Source organism: Pteropus vampyrus, unplaced genomic scaffold (assembly GCF_000151845.1).
Source record: "Pteropus vampyrus isolate Shadow unplaced genomic scaffold, Pvam_2.0 Scaffold29, whole genome shotgun sequence".
Lineage (NCBI taxonomy): Eukaryota > Metazoa > Chordata > Mammalia > Chiroptera > Pteropodidae > Pteropus > Pteropus vampyrus.
This window is the reverse complement of record NW_011888810.1, coordinates 5,480,345-5,504,441: the sequence shown is the minus strand read 5'-3', so window position 1 is coordinate 5,504,441 and position 24,097 is coordinate 5,480,345. Positions and strand designations below refer to the sequence as shown.

Below are 24,097 nucleotides of genomic sequence, written 5' to 3'. Positions count from 1 at the left end.
GCTATTAGAAATTAAATTTGGGGGGAGTCAAAAGTTATGCATGGATTTTTGGCTACACTGGGGATTGGTGCCCCTAACCCCTGCATTGTTCAAGAGTCAACTGTACTAAGAATAAAATCTAAAGTCCTTACCATGGCCTCAAAGACCCTACAGCATTCAGTTCTTTCCTGCCTCCTTGACTACTTTTCCATACTCTCTCCTTCTATTCACTAGCTCCAATTACCTTCCTGAGGCCAACAATGCTTCTGCCTCAGGGCCTTTGCACTTGCTCTTCCTGCTTCTTATTGACTAATGATATCTGCATCAGTTTTATCCCTAAGTATTTCATATTTTTATGTTGTTATAAATGACATTGTTTTAATTTTTTTAATTTCAATGTTGCATTATTAGTCCCTAGGACATAGAAATCTATTTTTGTATATTGATCTTAGACCAACTTTGCTAAACTTAGAATTTTGAATTTTTTAATAGGTTTTTCAGCATTTTCTATATGGACACATGCATTTGAGATAATGTGTATTCTATTTTGGTGCAATGTTCTATGAATGTCAATTAAGTCAATCTTTTTGGTAAATAATGTTCAAGTCTTTTGTATCTTTCCTGATTTTCCATGTACTTTTTTTTTATCAATTATTGAGAGAAAAGTGTTTAAATATTTGACCATAACTGTGGATTTGTGTATTTCCTTTGTGATTCTATTAGTTTTATCTTCATATATCTTGAAACTCTGTTATTAGTTGGATGAAGATTTAGGGTTGTGCGCTCTTGGTAACTTTTTCATTATGACTGCTTTATCATTATGACTGAACCTCTTTGTCCCTGGTATATTCTTTCTCTAAAATCCACTTTGTCAATATCTTTTCCCACATTTTAATTTTAAATCATTTGTATCTTTATATTTAATGTAGGTTTCTTATAGGCCCCTTCAAGGTCGGTGTTGCTTTTTTTATCCAATCTGATCATCTCTGTCTTCAATAGCATGTTTAGAATATTTATATATCATGTGATTACTTTTGGGTTGGGTTTAAACTTGCCATCTTACTCTTTGGTTTTTTTATTAGTTTCATCTAGTATTTGCTTTTTTCTCTCTTTTGGTAACTTCTTCCGTGTATTTCTTTATTCCATGTTATCTCCATTGTCAATTTATTAGTTATAATGATTTGTTATTTTAGGACTTGCTCAGGGTAAATAATACAAATCTATAGGTTATCTCAATCTATTCAAGTGATATTATACTTTTTTACATTAACATAGACATATTTTAGTTATACCATTTTAGAGATAAAGTTGAAACTCAGAGAAGTGATGTGACATGTCTATGGCCAGAAACCTTGGTTAGGGGCTAAAATGGGAATTCTAGTGTACAGACTTCAGACTCAGTGCTTTTTTTGACGGGATGAATGTCAACATACTTTCTTTGGAAAATACCAAGTCACCACAATTAGAAATTGTAAGCACCAATTACCAACTAGGAAGAAAGTTGTTTTTTTCTTTTTTTATTTAGGAAAATTTAAGTTTTAAACATCCAGTAGATAAGCCATAAAAATTTCTTTCAGACCACTTGGCTAGGCATCACACAAAAGCTGTGAGCCAGCACTTCACCCTGGAGCAGACTTAGGATTTCTTTGGGCCTTAACATTCGTCTCTCTGAGAGAGTTCGCATCCTGTAAATCATATCCAGACTGTGACTCGTAGGGTTGTCTGAAATTGTATTTACTCATCTTATTCTATGTGCCTGAATTAAACAATAGACAAGACTGTCAGCATAATAGGTAGCTCTACCTAGGCCTGGTTATGTAAACATTGAATATAAGATGCATATTTTCTTCTTGCATTTGTAACATTAGGATCGAACCGTTAATAGATCTGTAAACATATCCATTTAGGAAGATTGGATTTTATGTTCCTGGGTCATCCTCGGAACAGAGTCTATTAATAATATAAATAAATATGTCAATATTACTTTTTAACACAAGTATGACATGAATAGGAACCAAATTAAAATTCCAAATTTTGAATTCTCACAATTTTCTTAAATATACTTTCCTTAGTATAATTGCATCTATGTTTAGCTTTACTCCAAGTATTATATATTTATACAAGATTAAAATGAAATGCCTTCTGGGTATTTACACATCATTTTTTGTCATTTTTATTTATGAGCTCTAAATAGCAGACACTTAATCTCTGAATCTAGCAGATAATAAATATAGTCAGTTGTTATAACTAGTCGGTTACTGCTTTTCTCTGGTTGAAGAAAATAAAGAGTAGCATTCCTAGGTTGAAACACTGTTTGTCAAACCAAGAATGTACGTACTTATGTATTTTTCCAAAATTTGTTTTTAAAGAATATCAATGATGTCAGATCCAGAATGCCTAGATTTCTCTATTTATAAGAATATGATATAGGAATAGCCTGAAAAGATACCTTTTTGACTAGTATTTATATTACCAGAAGAATCGTCACACTTAGTTGTTAAGGCATTTGGCAGTATCTAATCAGCTTCCCCTGGAAGTTTACCAGGAGTAACCATCACTCAGTGGTTCCCCCGTAAGTGCACAGTAATGACTGGGTGTGTGTCCAGGCAAAGGATCGTCACAGACACAGGCCACTGAGGACAGTGACAAGGAGAATATTTCTGTGCTGTTCATAATAAAGGAGAGTGGAAAGGGAAACAGTGAAAACGATGCCACCTAGCCTCGTCCTAACACTCTTGCTCTACAGATGTGCAACTCTTAGACAACCTGCAGTTCGTCACAGCCTTTTCCATGTGGTTTAATAACAAATATCTCCAGCATTTCACAGTGCAATTGTCTGCTGGAATAGGTGTTTAGCTGGCAGTTTCACTCTCTCATTTCTTTAAAAGAGATATATTGTTAGTGTTCTTTGCATTTTAATTTCAGGAAATTGCTTTATTTCAGCATGGTGGCTATATGGCATTCTAGACACGATGATGGCATGTTATTCTTCATGTCCACTGAAGGAAACGGCAATGAGTCCCATCCTGGGGATGGCTTTGACTTCATTTCCTAAAATATGCATTAGACAGGCTGATCATTTGAGTGAATGATAACCCAAAAACAAACAAAATATGTCTGCTCATCAACAAAAATGAGTGCAGGGCAAAATTTTATAAAGGATTAGTAAAAGATTGGGTTTGATAATGAGACATTTACTCATTAATTTATTCAAGAATATGTCTGAGTGCCCTTTACATTTTAGGCACTGTATTATGCTTGGTTATAAATTGGTAAATGAAAAAAATATATGACCACTGCCCGAGATATTCAATTTAATCTGGGATTCAATCAACAAAGAAGTGAACAAATAAAAATTTAATATGTGTATTAAATTACAATTATATTTGATGAATGCTATGTTAGAGAATAATTTAATTGGTCTCTTTTTCAGAAAATGTAGTTATGGGAAGTCCCTCAAGGAATTAATATTTAAACCACACTAAGTGTTACGACTAGTCTGCCATGTGAAAATTTGGCAATATCATCCTAGAGAAAGGGAGTGACATGAGCAGAAGTCTGGAGATGGCCAAAGCTTTATTTGAGAAATGGAAATGGATCAATGTGCTAAGAGAGAAACAGAAATGAAGTCAGGATAGGTGTAGTTTGGATTATATAGGGCCTTCTAAATCACAGTAGTAAGCTATCTGAAATATACACACAAAAAAATAGGTCAATATGGTTTTTCCATTTCTTCTTTACTAATTAATATTACTTCTGTTATTCAATGAAAATTATTGAATAAATACAAATTATTAAAATATTAATTTATTCTATATACATTTATAGACATCTACTTTAATGATGATAAAAATCTCAGACCATGCAATGGAAGACAACAGGCAGTGATAGGGCTGACATGCTGAAGGAAATGGTAATGACTTTGAAAAGACATAGGCTAAGTAGTGGAAACATTTAGAACTCATTTCATGTTTAATCTCTAACATGATTCTTTTGAACTTCAATGGATTAAAAAACCCTGGATTTATTGATTTATTATGATGTGACATAGATGCTATATGATAAAATAGTATAATGAGCAGGATTCAGGAATTGATAATGTAATGGAGATGGAACCGTTTTCCAGTTTGGATCTCTATAATTTCAAAAAATGTGGAAATGAGTGGAAACATAAACTATTATGAAATGCATACGTTTTAACTCATATGTGTCAAGAATGTCAAAATTAAGAACTATACCAAAATGTTCACAATGATGTGGAGCATTTACTTTTCTACAGCAGTTGGGGTGAAAGGCATGCAGGATAGGTCAGTCTTGTGGATAGAGTTGTCATCGAAAGCGTATTTCTGTAATTATTTGTTTACCCTAATTTCAACCTCAAAATGTATTTTTCTCTCTACCAGTTATCCATTTTTGTCTTCTGTCCCTCAGGTTCTTCCATATTTTTGAGTTCTTTCAGCAGTATGCTAATGCATCCTTCTTTACACAGTAATTCACTATTGCTAGATCATCTGCTATGTAAGACATCTAGTAAGAAGATACCGTCTCTCAAAATATTGAAACTAGAGCAGTGCAAAGAAATATTTAGACTAATAACTACAGTGCAGGAAAAAAGTTATAGTTAGTGCAAGAGAAATTTAAAACATCTGAGGGGGATTTCAGAAGAAAGAGTGATAACAGTTGGGAAGATGAATGTATTTATGGAGGCAGTAGAATCTGAACTGTTACTTGAAGAATGGGCAGGAAGGGAAGTCCAGGTGAAGGAATATGGGGAGCAAAGGAGAGGCATGCACATGCACGCACTAATCTTGAGAATAGAATGATTGCTGCAAACTGGTTGTTTTGACACAAGCCAGTATTACCTAGCTTGTTCAGTCCCTTTATCCATTCTATTTGACACCAAATGACTATTGGTTATTATCAGAAATGAAACTCACCTAATAAGATAAAAATATTCATTCTGATATGGTTTATTTATGTTTATTTTACTGTGGGATTCAAGTTCCCAATGATTCACACCCTTCTGTATTGTACTCCCTAATAACCTTATATTTTAGGTACTATTATCTTTAATCTACAGATGAGGAAACTGAGGCTTAACTGTTTGAAGCACTTGGCATTGAAAAGGCAGTTGGAAAATTTTTAAAAGATAAAATGAGAAAGCACATGAAAGATAAATTATTTTTAAAAAGAAAATATGTAGAGAAAATAATATGACAGAATTCTAAGGGGAAAATATTTATTGAACAACAAATTTTAGGGACCTGATCTAGGCTCTGTCAAGATTGCAGATGCATTAAATGTGATCCGATAATAAAAGAAACACATTGCTTCCCAAAATACCCCATAATGATAGAAGTATAGACTGAGGGGAACAGCAAGAGCTGTTGGACCTCACAGAAGGGAATGGCCACTTTCCAAGGAGATGGGCTGCATGCTGAACTTTGATAGATTAGTATAGTGATATTATAACATTTTGAATAGGCAGAGAGAAAATAATTTTTCTAGACCAGGAAAACTGGATGACCAATAGTGGAAAAGTGAGACACTGTGTTGGGGGCAAATTTGAAAAATAAAATAAAATTAAATAAATGCAGAAATGAAGGCAGAATGGGGAAGGGTAGAATTACTGTGCATTTCTCGCCTCCTGAAGGTCAACATCATGACTTTTGTCTTCTTCCCCAGTACAAAACGAAGCACCATTTTTACACCAAGTATATTAGTTTGCTTCAGTTGTTAAGATAACTAAAACAGCTGAACTAAATAGACACTTCCTAAGTAAATTCAATAAAATCTCCAAAGTTCTACTCATTCTTCTGGGTTATTTTATTTCAGCTGGGCATATGCATGGTTCATCTGACTACTAAATATCTGTGACTTGAGGGCTGGATCCATGCAGAGTTTTTATTTGCATTTATCAAAGTACCCATCACAGACCACTAAACACAGCAAGCTCTTAGTAAGTATTTGTTGAACAGTACTGGGTCGAGGTGGGGAAAAGGAAATTACATGGATATGGTTGAATTGGCGGTTACCTGTTGATGGGAGAAGGAAGGGAAGTGTTGAAAACACACTTGGGAACCAGAACAAAAGAAATCCAGGTTGTATGTATTTTATCGGCCATTGAAAGGTTTTGTGAGCAGTAGAGTGGTCATGAGCAGAAACACTGCTTGAAAAATTTAATTGAGCAGGAGATCGAAGGAGGAAAGGTGATACTGGAATCTAATATAGTTTAGAAGGAGGCAACAGGGGCCTAACTGAGGCAGTAAGAATAGGAAGAAAGATGATAATATTGAGATCTAAAGAACAAGAGAATAGAAGTTCAATTCTAATTCTTTCTTTGAGCAGCTCTAAAGCGTGAAAATCAAGTGAGATGTTTCATTTTTTAATTGTTGACATCAAAAGGGAACATTATGTTACTTTCTTTTGGTGGAAGATGTGTTGAATTGTAGTCTATCGATATAATGCTATCAGACTTGTCTAGCCCTTCACAGTACCTGCTGTCTACTCAGCAGGTAGTGTATAGCATACATAGAGGGAAGAACTCAAGTTGTGATCAGAGTACTGGGTTCAAATCCATGTCTTCCCACTTGTGTGATTGGTAGTTAATCGGTTACCCTCCTTAATGTCACTGACACAAGTAAGTGCGTGTGAAGTTAGAGTACTATGAGTTTCGTATGGCCACTGCAGAGATCGAGGGGTTTCCAGGCAGCACTGAGCACAGTGCCTGACCCAGAGCAAGAGCTTGTGCTCTCTAATATGCAGACTGCTCACAAGGCATGCATTTCCAAAATCCTGAGTACCGTTGTCAGTGAAAAAGCCAAGGAGCATATTGTCCACTTGATGTGGTCTACTTACGTGTATCAGTTTTTTTTTTTTAAAGTATAACTATTATTATGACTAATATCACTTCCAAATAGGTAAAATCAAACAAAATGGATTCTGAGTTTAATACTAATTCATAAATATACAATTTTTGTCAATGTCTTGGGATAGCTATGTCATGCTTTTAAATACTGGCCTCCTCGCTATTTTTACAATAGGGTCCATTAAGTTTATTTACTTAAGAATAAAATTGCTATATATTGCCCATTTTCTGTGAACAAAATAAAAAATTCACTTTCAAACTTTCTTTTGAATAAGAGGGAAATTTCCATATTGTGGAACTATAAATTTAAGTGAAAGAATACACTGTGGAAATTACAATCTATCGCAGGCTGTGTTTTAGTCTTCTTGAAGGGGTGCAATTGTAGTTAATTGCTCTGTTCTCAATTTTAATGAGCAAGGAGTTCATAAAAAATAAGCTTGAGTGGCAGTTTGCAAAGGCTTTAAAATCTCTCAATGCATTTTTCATTGCCAAAGATGTAATTGTTCTGTTGATTATTCTCATGAATTTTAAAATATTTTAAAACACCCTACAGAGATTGAAGGCGTGAAAATCATCACTCAGTTTCCTTGCAGTATCACAGCCGTATGTGTCAATGAGAAACTTACTACCTTTGGTTTCCTATGACATACGCATTCTTTATCAAGATATAATATTTATTAAAAATAAAACGTAGGGTTCTGCGATGAAGTGTAAATAATGAAATTACTGTGTTCCTGTGTAATAAGTAAATTTTCAAAAATTTTGACTTACAGACATATTTCTGTGTGTGTCTGGGTTGTGTATGTGTGTGTAGAGAGGGTCTGTTTTCATATCTGGCAGCTATTTGTTTACTGAAAATATTAATCATTAACTGACGGCATGATCTACTCAATATCCTAAATTCTTCTGGATTACAAATTTCACCAAACCTTTTAAAATACTTTACATGTATGTTTAGTACTATACTATCTTTAAAGTAAAAATATAATAAATGTGCATATTTGGTCCCTTGCTACCAATACAAATAACCTCATGAAAACCATACTCATGTGAAGTAAATATTGTTTTGGGACCCCAGCGCCATTACAGATTTTCAAAGCACTACTTCTACCTGGCCATGTTGTATCATTTTTTTTTTTTGTTCAGACAGGTTTTATACAAAAAGAACTTCCATCTGTAACAGTGTGATCAGAATCCTCTTCTTAGTGGTCACATGTTCAGCAGATAATAGTAGTAGCAAATAAATACATTAGCAAAGTGACCAAACCAAGGCATGAAAAGAACAGTTGTTTACTAAGTCAACTCCTTGCTCTTGGAGTCTGTGGGGGGATATTAAGGTTTGTTATACTTAGATTACTAAGAATCCCATTTTCTTCTGGGTTCTTCAGATCCCACAATTTTCCACACAAGCAATTAGAAATCAGACTTGAAAGCACAATATAGAGGGAACAAACAACAAATTAACCTTTGTGAAGTTTAATCTTATGTTTTGCCTTTGGGAAATTGCAGGAAGGGAAAATCTATTTTTGGTGCCATTAAACATCACAATACCAGAATTTCACACTGGAAAATGGCCAGTACTTGGGTTCTGAGCATGGCATTTGAGTTCCAACTTGATCATTAATCTACCTTGTTGGGCTGCACTGTCTTCTTTTAATTAGCTTCCTTTCTAGTGAAATGCTTGAGAAAATGATTCATAAATTTAAAATGCTATGCAAAGATTAAACACTATTATTTTTCCTAATTTCAGACTCTTTAAGGAGCTATTTTGTAAGCCCACCCTGAGTGCAGTCCAACATTATTCAAGATTTAAGTATCATGTTAATACTAAAATTATTAATAATTTAGTTCGATGTAAAAAAAACATCGAAGAGAATTTTTATTAGAGTTTATTTGAGCCGAAACAGGTGACAGTTGCTGGGAAGCAAGATCTCAAATACTCTGGAGAATAACAGTTTTGCAGTTTCTTTTATACATTTGAAATTAAGGAGAGAGTATAAGGAAGATTTCATGAGGTTGGGTGAAAGCAAGGTGGATTATGGGACAGTTCAACTGGATTACGTGTTCTCTTCAGGGTGGTTATGCCTTCAAGGGGTATTATTTATGGCCTTTCAAAGATGTGTTTACCTAGATGCACAAGAACATGGACAGAGCTGGCTTAAAACCTTTCACTAAAGAAGTTATATGCCTGAGGCGTGACTACCCACAATGACCTGCCCAATTAGGAGTTTATGATCGGATCACCCTGTATGGCTACTTTCTGTAGAAACTTTTTTCATCCACAGCTTTTAGAAAGATTGATACACATTTCAAAGAGAGAAAGAGCTGACGAGTTCTCTAAAGTACATGGTCTAAGAAAAAGCAAGCAAAGTCTTATTTTCAACATGGAGAATTAAGTCTCTCTTTTTAAATTCATATTTGCTTGTACAGCCTTGCATAAGTCACTATCTTTCTGGGCTTTTTCATCCTATGTACGTAGAAAAAGCAGGGAGGTCTATATCAGCATTCACAAACTACTTGCCCACCAACTTTGAGAACTATTGAACTGCCACAAGGAAGAGCTTCAAAATTCTTCTACATTTTCATTTCTATTGTGGCAGGATAAAACAAAAACAAAAACAAAAACAAAAAAACCACATAACCTTTAAAGGCAGAAAATGTCAGGTTAAAGTGTAAGATCCTCACAACTAAAATGTGACCCAGGACAAATTCTTTTCCTCTAATCTCCAGTTATCTCATCTGTAAATGGAAATGGAGATAATGGTTTAATTAATGTTATAAGGATGAAATAAGATACTGTCAAGTGTTCTCTCTTCCTTATTAAGGGAGTCACTATTTTATAATATACAGTGTATGCATAAATGGGAGTGATAAGCATATCTATATGGCCACCCGCAATCACAGCTTTGAATACTAAATATATCTGTCAAAATATAATACCCTTTATCAGTGGCTTAGGTCAGTGTTTCTCCAAAGTATGAGACCTGTATCACTCATGATTCATGTGGTGCAGGTGGCTCATTTCATGACATTGAATCACATGATGCAGATGTTATGCCCCTTCCAAAATGGTTAAGTACTTTTTAAAAAACACATCTTAAAAGTAATTTTCATTGTCATAAAATATAAATAACGAAATTAAATGTTAATCATTTTTAAGTGGACATCTCAGTGGTATTAAATATATTCACAATGTTGTACAACTATCACCACTATTTTTTCCAAAACTTTTTCATCACCCCAAATAGAAACTCTACCCATTAAGCAATAACTCCCCAGTCTTACCTGGAAAAACACTCTTATTTTGGTTTAAAATGCCTAAAATAATCTCTAAAACTTCTAAAACCCCCTTCTCAATAAATCCTTTGGCAAGCAACTATATTTTTCTAGAACTTAATGTATTCGTTTAGTTTTCCCTCTATTTTTGCATTTTTCTTCTAAAGACAAGTGGTGCTAGGTTTTTCTGTATGATCATAATTAAAAGGTTCTTTTTAATAAATTTAAGAAAAAATGAGTTCATTTAAAGAAACATTTAAAATAAAATGAGTCACTGTTGTGACCAATGAGAGTATATGTTCAAGTCAGTATTTCCCATACTTCAAGGATAGTAAACAGAAACCACAGCCTTAAACGGTCCTAATCAGAGAGAAAAGAGGATGAGAGTATGCAAAGTCTGAAAACAAGCCAGAACCAGGTTTGTCATGGCATTCATGTGAATAATTTACGTGATGCTAAAAGACCGTGGTTAGTATACAGAAAATTTAGCGGGCGTTCCTATGAAAGAGATCTGGATGACATCGTGTAAGGATGTTTATTAACTTTAAAACTATTTTCATGCAACTTTAAACATTGGTACAATTCTGATAAGAACGAGTAGATCATGGTTCTGCTGGTTTAGTACTGCTCAGGGCATTTTATAAAACCCTGACAGACTCAGTTTGAGATGGGTATTACAAAATGAAATGTATCCAAATAAGTAGGGAAAGTATGATAAAGATTTTGAAATCTGTGGCATGAAAACTAAGGCTGAAGAACCTAAGACTGTTTATTCTGATGATGGATACTAGAATCCTCTGAACATTTATCATGTGAAAAAGGAACCAGTGAGACAAATACCGTTGTTAACAAATACTGTTGTCCAACAGTAGATTCAGCAGCCACATTGGGTAATGAGAGCTCCATCAGCAGAGGCAATCAAACAGGTTAGGCCACAGCTGAAGAGTATGCAGTCACACATGTGTATAATGGTTGGGATGTTACCATAAAAGGCCAGGTTGGGGTGTGGTGTTGGGGATGGTTAGAAAGGGAGTTCATACATGAAAAATATCTGCCATGTTACTGGCTATTTACCAGTACATTGGATCACCTGTTTCAGTGTATGAATAACTTTAAAAAATTACTTTCTGGTAAAGTTGCTTAATTCCCACCACCACCACCATCACCAAAATCTCCACATAACATTGATGCTTCAGAATCATGCCTCTCATACAAGGCTTTTAAAGACTAAGAAAGAAAACTATGAGGACAGGCCAGTTTGAAAAGTGTAATGGCAGAGATTTGTGTAGGGAATGATGGGCCCTGAGTATGTCTGAAGGTAATTATGGGCTCTGCTGCCAAGCCAACTTGTTTTTCCTTTGTGTTTTTATGTCTTTCAAAAACCGACTCTGGGTTCAGATGAAAAAAGGCCAGCCCTTGTAGCTTCTAGCTTAGAGCACTGACAGCTGAGATTTAAAGTGTGACTCTAACCAGAAGATGGCAGCATCTGCCTAGAGATGCGCCAACCAGCCGTGCCCACCTCACAACGCCCTGCAGTATGTGTAAGGAACGCTAGAGGGCTCTAAGCTCCCACTGCTGGCTACAGAGGATCTCTGTGGGAATAGTCCTCATGTCTCTCCACTTCACAACTACGCCCCTCCCACGCACACACCTACCCCTATTCACAAAGAGGGTCCAGTGGTCTGCATAGGTATGGCTGTTACACACAAGACATGCACACAAACCACACACACACACACACACCATTCCAAGCTGAGACAGGGCCAGTGAGCCCCAACTCAAGGTTCAGAGGGACCTCTTATCTTTATCTACTTTTTTACACTTTAGTGATCACAGGAACTGTCGTACATTAAATACACGTCTCAGTGGCAGGGTTTATTAGACTCCAAGATCAACCAGGGGATCAGGTGTGCAGAGGTTGTATCCAGCAGGAAACAACAGCCAGTCAAGAAGTAGGACTCATTTTGTGTTTCTATGTGCCGAGGCAGTGATTGTAGAGGTAGATTTTAGACATGTATATAGTTTAATTTTGTGAGAGAAATAACTTTATCCCCCCTTTACACCTTAGGCAACTGATTCTCAGTGTCACTTCTTAGTTATTTCTCCACTGTCATAAACTTCCTAGTGGCAGAAAGGAGATTAAATCCCAGTTCTGACTCCAAACACTCCTCTCTACAGCCTTTTCCTGCTGCTTCCCCTGCAACACGGGAACATTCAATTCTCTGAAGAAATATTCAATTCTCTGAAAGGAATTTAGTGTCCCTTGTAATTGTTTTTCCTTTTCCAAATAGAATACAGTAGAATTAAACAAAGACTTTTGCCAAGTGCTAAATAGAAACTTTTCTACTAAAAGCAAGTTCTAGTTACGTGGAATGTAATGTGGAATTCTGGCTTACTGTGAATTCACAGGAGCACTGTATAATACATTTTTTATAATCATAATAGCACCTAAAAAGCCCAATTACCATATAAAACAAGGCTAAATGAAAACTTCTGTGCTTATTCTCCAAAATGTTAATAAATCAAATAAAATCAGATAAAATCAACTGCATATTCTCAGATCAGGGCAAGATATGAGTGAACACTGACCCAAAAGCCTTGTTCACACAGGCTGCTGAGGGCTGTGTTGTAATCGGCATAGTGAGTTTGTCCGACAAGTCAGGATGAACTTAAATGCACTAATAAAAAAAAAAGTTATAAATAATACATGTGATAATTTGCCTCTACTCTATGTCAGTCATATTCTTGGTGATGCTAAATTCTTGTTGCCACATTTTAGCAAGAGGAAATTGTCAAGAGACACTGGATGGTCAGGTGCTACTCCGGGCCAGATATCCCCAGGGTCCTCAGCTGTTTCTTATCCTGTAGATTGAACAAGAGATGATTTAAGGAGAGCACGGCACCTGTATTCAAATATGTAAACATGCAGGGGATGTTTTTGGTGCTTTGATCAGATATCAGCCTATGAACAAAAGGTAGACATGGAAGCAGAGGCTATCTCACTTAAGAAAATACATTGTCACACAAATTGCTGTCCCACAGTGGAATCAGTGACCTGATAAGGGGATCAATAAACACTTGATGGACCAATGAGATATGTAAGCAGAAAATCCTTTTCTCACGTGGCATGTGCTAAACTAAAGATGGAAACACAATAATGACTAAGGCAGGCTCTGTCTTTTCCTTGTCAAACCCTCAGTCTGATGGGGAAAACAGATACTACAACCATGGGGTATGAATTGTACTATCAAAGGGGAAAGAACAGCATGCTAAGGAGCCCCTCAGAGAAACACCTAACCCCATCTCAGGGGAGACAGAGAAGAATTCCCAGAGAAAGGTTGTCTAGTTTGAGACTTGAATGGTGAATAGAAGTTAGATAAAGAGGGCGGAAGAAAGGGTTTTCCAGGGAAATAACCTGCTTTCCCCTTTCAGACACAAAGATTTGTGTGACTTCCTGTACAGATGTGACCTTTCCAAAATACCAAGAAATATGTCTTATTATAACTATGTTATCTATTGCCGCCTAACAAACCACTTCAAAATGTTGTGTCTGAAAACCAAGACAATGTATTTGCTCATAATTCTGCAGTTTGGGTTGGGCTCAGCTGTGTAGTTCTTCTCTTGACTTGTCTGGAGACCACTCGGGCTGCTGTCATCTGTAGCTCGACTGGGGTGGATGGTCTAGATGGCCTCACATTTCTGGTAGTTGGTGCTAGCATTCACTGGGCATACTTTCGTTCTTCTCCACATGGCTTTGCATCCTCCAGTAGGATAGATCTTTATGTTGTGGTCTCAGACCAGCATTTCAAGAGGACAAAGGAGGACATTTCAAGGCATCTTGGGGACTGGGTTGTAGAACTCACATGGTGTCACTTCTACAGAATATTGATCAAAGCAAATTTGAGACTAAGGAATGAGAAAATAGACTTACTTTTGATAGGAGGCGCTGCAAAATATTGTGGCCACATTCTTCGGTATACCACAATCATGCTGAGTAAACCTAAAACTAGATGCAATTAAAGGTGACTCCAGAGAGGTGAAGCTTGAGTTCAGTCTTTAAGGAGGAGTAAAATTTTATTAAGGAGAGCAGAGGAGGGCACAGCATGGCAGGGAGGGGATGGAGAACATGACTTAACCATTCGGAGAAGTTCACAGGGTTTGGTATCAAAGAATCGGAGTAATTGTGGGAAAAGACACAGCAGGAGTAGAACATCATCTCGTCTTACAGTGTCCCACAATGCACTGGGTTGCCTGTGGAATGATCAGTAAATATTGATCCTATCCAAAGAAGCATGAGATCGTGAAGGGCCTCGTATGATCAGTATAGGAGTTCATCAAGAGAACATTTACATCGCGATTTAGGCAAGAGTTTTGTTTTCATATATCTGAAGTGTCATTTCTCAGACCCTGTGTACAATAGCCTCAGAATTATTTCATTCCTATGGATTTGGCTAGAACTTTAATTATTGGTGCTGCTGTGTCCCCCGGTTTGATCGTCTCTCTGAGTCCCGCTTCCTTGTTTGGTCATGCTATTTCACTGGGAGTGGAAGAGAGCTGTTATTTTTAATCTGGCTGCAAAAACTCCTTCTGGCTTCCTTGTGGACATTGAAACCAGTGACTCTGAGAACCATTATATGAAAGCATGTGGACTTCGGCACATGAGGGTAGAAGCCAGCTAAGCCAGCACATGTCTACCGCCAGTTGGATTTCTACAGGATTTTTCCCCCTATTTATCTTCAATCAGGAGGGAGATGACATTTTATTGCCGAACGACCTTTGAGAGGAAGAACTGAACAGCAATCAACTTTTTGGCAAAGCCAGGATAGAGGTGACTTAGATCACCAAAGGTCATATGATAGCCAAATGACCTAAGCCACTGGGGAGGGATAGCAAACATTTCCTCACTTTTTTGGTTGCTCTGTGGGCAGGAACAAAGCGCGATTGAAAATTAAAGTGTAAAATCTCTTTCGAGTAAATCCTTCTGTCATTTTGAGGTGGGCTGGCAACCACCTAGCCTTTGTGTTCAGAAAGTCTTTTGAAAATCAAGTAGAGGCATGTTCTAGAAGCCACAGCAAGCATAACAAGTGTCTTCCGCTTCCTAAGTATACCCCTTTGTTCCTTTAAGCCCAGAGGAGCATCTGTAGAAATATAAACCAAGACTCCAGCAATTCTTAATAGTTAGCAGTTGGGTTTATGTTGTTCTATCAACCTTAATGCTGGCAAAAGCTACTCCTTTGTTTTACTTTGGGGAGAAGTGGAGTTTCTTGGAGGTGGCAGGAATAAAGGCCTGTTGATTCGACGCATTTTGTGTTAAATTAGCTAGATTCTACAAAGTGACATGCCCCTGCACCTCAGGTTGCCTATGTTTTGCTAAGATAGGAAGGATTCCCTCAGGGACAGACAGGCCTGGGGCTAATTACGCTGTAGGGTGAATTCATCACTAAATCTTTTTTTGCTAACAAAGACAAATGACCTCATACATTGTAAAAGGCCCTAAAAAATTAGGTGAGTGAATCTAACTTGCAGCCAACACATGAACCCGGAGTCAGCAAATGGCAGCCTGCCAGAGAGGCTCCTCGCTGTTGGTTTTCGTAGACAAAGATGAGAAATAGGCAACCATCATTGGGCATAGAGCTTAAGAGATCTTTTCACATACCATGATCTTCACTGCAGTCATTGAGAAGGAGCATTGTTATGACCCTTATGTGCAAATGAGGAAGTCGTGGGTCAGAAATTTCAGAATCCTGGAATCAAAAGAGCTTGGGGTTTTTTTTTTTTTTTGCAGACATGAAGCTCTTAGCTCCAATTTCCTTTCTACCACTCATTTGCTATAGCCATGATATTTAGCAGATTTTTAAATTTTTTTGAGACTCAGTCTCTTCATCTTCGTAATGGGCATGATAATACCTACCTCATAGGCTTGTGGCAACAGAGGAGGATTCATTCACATTTACACACTCACACATACAATATATGCACCTCGAAGCATTTATTTTATCAAGTGGTTTTTAAGTGGTGGATCTTGGAGTTGGACTATTTGTGTTCAAATTCTAGCTCTGCTATCTGCCAAAGGCTGATTTAAGAAGTAGTTTAGCTTCTCTGTGTTGCATTTCCTAATTTATAAAATATGGACAATAACAACTCCAGTGTTTTTTTGTGAAACTTAAAGCTGATAGTGTGGTAGATAAAGCCAACCAATAAACACTTTGATGATGCCGGTGATGATGATAATAGAAGTGATTCTCTTTATTTCTTGAATAGTTAGTTTGTCCAGGGTCGCACAACCTGTAAAGCTGAGAGCCAGGGTCCATTTCCAGGAATTCTAACTTTAAGTTTTAGGGTTTTTCTATTGTGAGACAGAAGCACAGAATTAAAAGCAAGGATGAGAAATAATGTGAAATCTCAAGAGATGGTATTTCTGTGATGGTAGAAAAGACTGGAGCAGTTTTCAAGAGACAATGGAAGTGTGGGAGGGCTGCACTAATGCCTTCCTTATGGCCAATTTCAGACATCTCAGGCTTTGATAGGGAGGCTCAGAATGTGGTTATGTCGCAAGACCCGCATAGTCTCTACAGTCCATGAACAAACTGTGTTGGTCATGGGACTGAGTTATAGAGCTATTGCTTCTAGAGTGCAAACCTCAGCTCAAGTTTGTGAGGGAGATCTCTGCCAAGGTCACAGGGAAACCATATTCCTTTATTATTTCTCCCTTTGTCCCTACAGCTGCTTCTTTTGGGGGAAGTGTTTAGGGGTAGTCATTTATACCTGTAGTAAAAAGTATCTTCTATCATTCATTCATTTACTCATTTTTTGCCCAAAGTCAAATGGCTAGTATGTTAAGTTTCCATTTTCTTGCCTGTAAAACTGGGAATAAGAGTATCTATTCCTTAGGATTTTAATCAAGATGTAAGATAATGCAGGTAAAATACTTTGCTATTATTTATTAATCGGTGCCTTACTTAAACTTAATTCTATTGAAAACACACTAGGGATATAGCAGTGAGAAAGGTATTTGGTGCTTTGGTTATTGTCTGAAGGTCTGGGTTTGAATCTTGGTTCTGCCACCGACGACTAGTGAGACCTAAGGAAAGACACTTTTCCTCTCAGACTTTTATCTTTTCTCGTCTGTAAAGTCAGGTTATTGGAAAAGGTGAACATTTAAAGATTATTTTCCCAAGAAACCTTAGTTTCACAAGATTGTCATTAAAATGAAAAGGAGTTTGGTGGACATACAAGTCTGGGAAAGTATCTTATATTCCGTTCCTAGAAATCCTCATTACGCATTGGCATAGCACAGACCCTGCAGTAAAGGAGTCCTCTAGTAAAGAAACCTGTTTGGAATTAAACTAAAGTTTCTCAAAGTCATTTAACTGTGTGCCCTATTTCTCTTCATAACAGTAGACACCCTTCCCATGGATTATTCTTCAGGGCAGGCTGAACCAGGTGATCTCTCAAGAGCTTTCTAAACTTTGAGAATCTTTTCTCCCTGCCAACACACATTCGATGTTTATTTTTTTAATTTATTTTATTTTTTCCCTGTGGTTTCAGCATCAGGTACAGTGGGGATATTCTTCTTGTTGATCGGGGCCACATCTGTCAATTCCTAACCACATGGCATAGGCAACTGACAGGTCTATATTTACACAGAGCCACATGGGTAAAATACACACCCATCAGTGCGTGCACAAGAAGATAACATGCAAAATCTAAAAAGGCATTTCACAACATTCTTATTGCTGCCAGAACGAGTTTTTTTCTTTTTTTTCCACTGTTCCCTGGGTAGCCTTTTCTTTCAGAATTGTGTCCCATTTTTCTCACCCAAATTGAAAGAAAAACTTGGAACCAGAAGACTTTCATTGCCTTCTGAGTAGCTGAGCCAAATCAGAGTGATGGTCTGGAAACCAGAAAGTTTGGATTCTAGTTCTGCCTTTACCATGAACTTGACCTTAATTTGGAGCAAGTCATCTGTCCAATGAAATCCTGCATTTCCCTGTCAAGAAGGTGAGGAAGTTTAGCTACATTGGTCTCTGTATTCTCGCCATGCATGAGAAGTGGTTTCTTCTAGATAATTGGCATCTGAAGCCTGCTTTTGATCCAGCAGTCCCACACTTGGTCCCTGCAGCCTCCTGTAGTAGCCATCTGATCCTGTATGGTTTGCATTAGCCTCTCTGCACCAACAGGCAATAGCAGGGGATGGGAACAGCTCAAGCCCATCTGGCTCTTTTAAAAGGGACTGCACTTCACACCCCATGCGCCACACCCACACTGATGTCACCCTCATTCTTGAGGAAAATGCTCTCTCCATCCGTTGGGACAGCCTGTGTCCACTAGAGCAGTGGCCTGGATTGTAGGAGTTTGGGTGGGTTTTTTTTTTTTTTTTAATAGTATAACAAAAGAGATATCATCAACACAAACCCTAATTTAAGTTATGGGAAGGATTTCACTTAAGTCCACAAAAGCAATGAGAACCAGACTTGCGCTTGCAGACAGGGCCAGACACAATGGCTTAGATTAAGGCACAAGGATCAGCTTCAATTTTGAGGCTAAAGATTGTTCTTTCTTTTGTGGCTCTGTCAGGCCTTTAACATCACTTAAGCATAATTGATTTGGGGAAACCGAATGCTGTGTATGTGTACATTGGCTTCTGTTTCTTCAAAATTGTGCTTTAAAGGAGCTCAAATTCCCTGAACTCTCGAGTACAGAGATCCTCATCCCAGAAAAAGCCTCAAGTGTTGATTTTGAGGTTGTTTAGTATAACCCTCTCCTTGCTCCATAGGCAATCTGCTAATTAGCACCTGCTTGGGCCTTATCTGGATCACTCAGTAACTCGTGGGAGGGGGTGGTCTCTGTACACTTGCAGGTAGAGAAGAATCAAAGACTTGGGTTGTGTCTCTGGAGGACTCAGCAGCTTTACAACTCTGTGACCCTGTGCCAGACATTTAAGCCCTCTGGGCCTTGCTCAGCTTCCTTCACTGTCCTGTGGGGAGGATAATCCCTGCCCTGAACCCCTCGCAGGGCAGCTCTACTGAGATACCTCTTCCCCTTCCCCAGTTTGCTGTATAATGTCTGTGGAACATCTTGACGTACCTTGTTCTACCTTGTTCTCAGTGTCTTTGAGACTCAGCAAGGACTGTCTCCCCGTGGGCACCAACCTTCCTCTTGCTTGGTGAATGTGGACTCATTCTTCCAGGCTCACATCGAGTGTTTTCTCCCCAGGTAGTTTTTCTTGACATTCAGGCTAGATTTCCTTGCTCTAGGTTCCTCTCTGACACTGTATTTACATTTGTCGTAGCTCTTTGGAAACCTGAAGTCCCGACGCTCAAGATGCTCACACACTTGTGACAGATGTGTCATACTCTTCTACAATTGTATATTTTTAGCATCCTATTCTCCTTATGGTGGTTAACAATATTCTGAGCATATCATAGTTGGTGAATGAAAGTGAAGAATATATCTTATTTTTATGCACCAGTGATGAGAAAGATTCTACCAGTGAGCTGAGGGAAGGAAAAAAAATCTTGGCAATGGTCTTCTATGAGCCATGGTACTTCATGTATACTACCTCGTTTTACCTCTTTGAATTCTAGTGATGTATATGGTAGCAATGTAATTTGAAAGAAGAAGAAATTGAATCTTAGAGTATAATTAACTTAGCCAGTTAGATCCTTTGGGAAGCAGACACTGAAATGGAATTAGTAGTTCAAGAGGTTCATTGTGTGTGTAGTGGTGGAGGGGGATTTGCAAAGTGTAGTCCAATTCAGCAGGGAGCTCCACCTCAAAGATGGCCCATAAGAGATGCCTCATATTGAGCAGAAATGGTTGAAGGTACTGCAACTGGAATTTCTCAGCTAACTTGTACTCCCTCCCATGTTGAATCTAGATGTCCCAACAAAGCCATGATTTGAAAGTAGGTCAGTCTGACTTTAAAGTCCATTTTTTTACTGCATTACACTTCTCAAACTTAAGGAGCCTCCTATTACAAATCCTGAAATAAAATTTTAAAGATCACATGAATGACAGAGATCAGTATAATACCAACATAAATATGACACTAGAGTTTAAGTTCCTATGAAAAACAAGATAAAAAGTAACCTCATTCATAATTTTCTATTACTGTTTCTTCTCTCTTGAAACTGTGTCTTGGCAGAACCTACAGGGATCATATAATATACTGAATGATTAAAAGTTATCAAAACCCCAGATGATTGAACCTACTGATTAAGCAGCTGTATGGACATCCAAATCATTTAACAGGGCTCTGATAGTCGCCAAGTTTTGTAACCCTGGACTAGAAAGGCAAGGGATTTAGAAAAGCTGGAATGCTTCTGATGCTTCCTTTACCAGAGCTTGATCTGAGCCAAATCTTGATTAACCATGACCTCATCTTCATTATAGACATCCTGGGACTGTGACCTTCTGACCACCTCCAATCAAGGCCACTTGAGGGCCATCAAAGTGGGATAGCATGGCATCTATTACAGTATAAACTCTGGAGTATTCAGAAAGCTAGAAATCAATACAAAGCATTTAAAAGTACTTTCAATGCAATACTTTAAAATAGCTGCAAAATAGGATGTCAAGTAGAGAGATTGAAATGGGTTCAGCTTTCCCTCAGACGATTCTGTTGTTCAGTTTGGTAGAGCCAGGTCTACAAATGGTAGTAAGGGGAAACTCTCAATCCCTTACTTCCCAGACCCCAACCTAGAGTTAATTAGTATATCTGGGGTTGGAGCTCAGAATCAGTACTTTGTTACTGATCTGAGTTCAACTCGAGAATGAGCAGATTGGCAGCAGACACTAGAATCTTGAACCCCTTTCAAGTCCATACTGATCTTAAAAGTTCTAGCCCCAAGGACACCAGTTCTTTAGTGGGAGAGACAAGCCTAAAACCCAGTCCAGTAGTCCATCAAAATTATAGGGAGTCATACAGCTCCTCAAATCAACATGTCAGTGGCTGGCTCAACTGGTGGCGGACTTCCCATCCCTGAGATATTTAAGCAGAGTCAGAATGGTCATCTGTCAAATAGGCTGTGCATAAGAGTTACCCAAGAGTCTTGAAGAGGGAGGGAGGTGGAAATTCATAAATTCTCTTGCAACTCTGAAAGTCAGCTTCTACCCCACCCCTTTTTTTTATGGCTGGTATGTTGGTTTTAATTCAAAAAAGAAAAAATTATGATGCCAATGGCTTGGGTTGACAGCATTTTGCAGGGAGAGGTAAGAAAAAGAAAAAGGCTCCGTGAACATCCCTTGGATCTGGTGACCTGGTCCCAGTTGCACTCTGGGAAGGCAGAGCTGTCAGAAGAAAACCGATGACAGCAGTTAAAAGCCAGCCTAGACAGCTCTGTGGTCCGTCTACTGTTGGGGACACTCTGAGCTCTCGGCTCCATCCAGGCACAGGGGTGCACGTGTCCCGTCACCTGGGAAAAAAATTCACTATAATTCATGTGTAAGATAGCTATGAGTACTTTTCTTCAAATCGTGGTCTAGTGCCTAGGCATTTACTTTCTAACTCACAAATCCAATGCCATCACTTCATTGCTAAAATCAATAACAGTCTTTTACAATTATCTGTGGTCCACCCTAACTATAAAACCATTCCAGTTGATCTCCCCCTTTCCCTTTGTACCCCATTCCTTACTATTTCCCCTTTTTTTTTTATCTCAGAGCATAACATAACCTTGGATGCCTCCTATATCATCTATCTAGTACAGTGTAACAAATTACCCCCAAACTTAGTGGCTCACAGTAAACGTTTATTATTTCACAGGAATTTAGAAGTTGTTGCCTGTGTGGTTCTGGTTTGAGGTCTCTCACAAGGTTGCAGGAAAGCTATCAGGCAGATCTCAGCTCTCTGAACACTTGGCTGGGCTGGGGAACATCTTTCTAAGATGTTTCTCTCATCTGGTTCTAGGTATTAGCAGGAGGTTTAAGTTCTTCATGGGAGCTTCTTCGTTGGCTGCTTAAAAATCACAACAGGGTGACTGACTTCCCCCCGGAGCGTGAAAACCAAGAGGGCCCAAGACAGACACCACAGTACTTTGTATGGCTTGGCCATGGAAATCACACACAATTAAATTATTCTGGCAATATTTTATAGGTGACACGGGTTGGCTTTTTTCAGTATGAGAGGGGACTGCACCAGGGCGTGCATACCAGGAGGCAAATCACTGGGGGCTTTCTTGGAGACTGGCTGCCACACTCATAATTCTGAACATGCTGTTCCTTTTGCCTTGATTGCCTTGGCCTCTTTTTTAACTAGTACTCTCCTGCCCATCCTTCTAGAATCATCTCAAATGCTACTACCCCTGTGAAGTTTTCTCTGAATCCATTAAACAGAACTAATAATATTCTTTTGTGTTTTCCCATAGAACTTTGAACATACTTCTGTATTATCTACTATAAAAAGATGCATTTTATTGTAAAGTATAATTTTATCTTTACACCAAAAGACATAGAAAAGAAAGGGCCAAGAGATATGTAAAAGAAAGGGCCCTATCTTATCTAATTTTTCTAATATTGAGTTAAATTTTGGGAAATAACAGGTACTTATGGAATATGTCAATGAATATCACTTTCCTCATCTTATCATCCCTAACATACTTTCAGGGACCAAAATTAATACTAATGAAGTAAAAATATAAAATAGCCCTTAGGATAAAGTAAAAGGCACCCAGTGTTATTTTTCATTTAAATCCTGAACCTATATACGGTTTTAATAGGAAACGACTTTCTATAAAGAAAAGTTGAGATAAAACAGAAATTACAATGGTTAGAGCAGAAAAAAACATCTTAAAACTATGTTGCCCAAGCATCTCCTTTTGGAAAAAAAATGAAGCCTGATTTTAATACATGTTTGTCATGGCAGAAACTAGAAAAGAGAGTTAACTAACCTTGATGAAAAATAATTAAATCACTTGAATAGATTTGTTTTTTATTCTTTTATCTCTTTCATAACCCCAAATCTCTAACTTCATCCCCATAAGTCTTCCTTGAAGAAGAGTAATATAGAGTGAATTAACAGAATGAGTCACAGGGCCAGGGAAAACAGATGTTAACTCCAAAACACTAAGAGGAGACTCAAACATTAGGTGCCAGGCATAGGTAGAGAAGAGCTCCTTAAAAAAAAAAAAAAAGGAATTTGTAGGGGCCGCATTCACCTCTCCTCTGAGCCCCAGTGTTCCCTGTTCTTGATACAGAATCCTAACTCCCAGAATGAAGTGGATTTTCTCTGGAGAAGGAAAAATAAATATAATGGCAGAGATTTTCCAAGCAAGTACTGGAGATCACCAATCAACAATAAAACTGACTTTTTTTTTTTTTTTTTAGGAGTGGGAATTTGAAGGAATTGGAAAGAAGATGGAGAGAACACTGACTTTTTCGTATCAATCTTGAATTTAAGCTGTATTTTTTTCCCTAGGGATATCGGGGCTCATTTATGCCTTTGTCTCATTCCTCTGTGACCATCCCCATCCAAAAGTGGTCCACATAGTTTCTCATTGTCGAGAGTTATACCGATATCCGCGTGAGTTTTTGGATGTTTCTGGGAGAGGAGAGGAAAATGCGGTGTCTGCAGAACCAGGGAATTCCAGTGCCCTGCTATGTCAAACCCCCCAATAAGAGCGTAGGCAGGGCATTTGCAGCCAGCATCAAAACATCTAAAAAGGTTTTGGTTCGAGTTTTCTAACAATAAGCTCCATGAGGACCACTTCCCCCCATCCTCATTGTGTCCCATATCACTGCAGCAACTAGTACTTAGCACAAATGTTTTTAATTTTTGTTTGTTGAACCCACCCAGGGCAGATAAATAAATTGCTTTAACAATTGCACTTTCAGACCACTTACACAATAGGCTGAAGTCATTCTTAGATTTTCAGTGAGAATAGAAACCATCGTAAAATTATAAAAGATTCAAGGGCTTGGAAGAGCCCTTAAATGACTCATCTACAATGTTGTTGGAATTTAACCAATGGTTCC

At 37.9% G+C, this 24,097-nt stretch overlaps 1 protein-coding gene across 1 annotated transcript in view; it reads left to right on the top strand.

Moving 5' to 3' along the window:
- Nucleotides 1–23,740, top strand: part of SYCE1L (synaptonemal complex central element protein 1 like) — a 55,677-nt gene extending 31,937 nt beyond the window's left edge. The window contains exon 13 of the mRNA XM_011356686.2: nucleotides 23,541–23,740. Within this exon, the coding sequence (XP_011354988.1) occupies nucleotides 23,541–23,740 (200 nt within the window). The remainder of the gene's footprint in view (nucleotides 1–23,540) is intronic.
- Nucleotides 23,741–24,097: the final 357 nt, after the last annotated feature.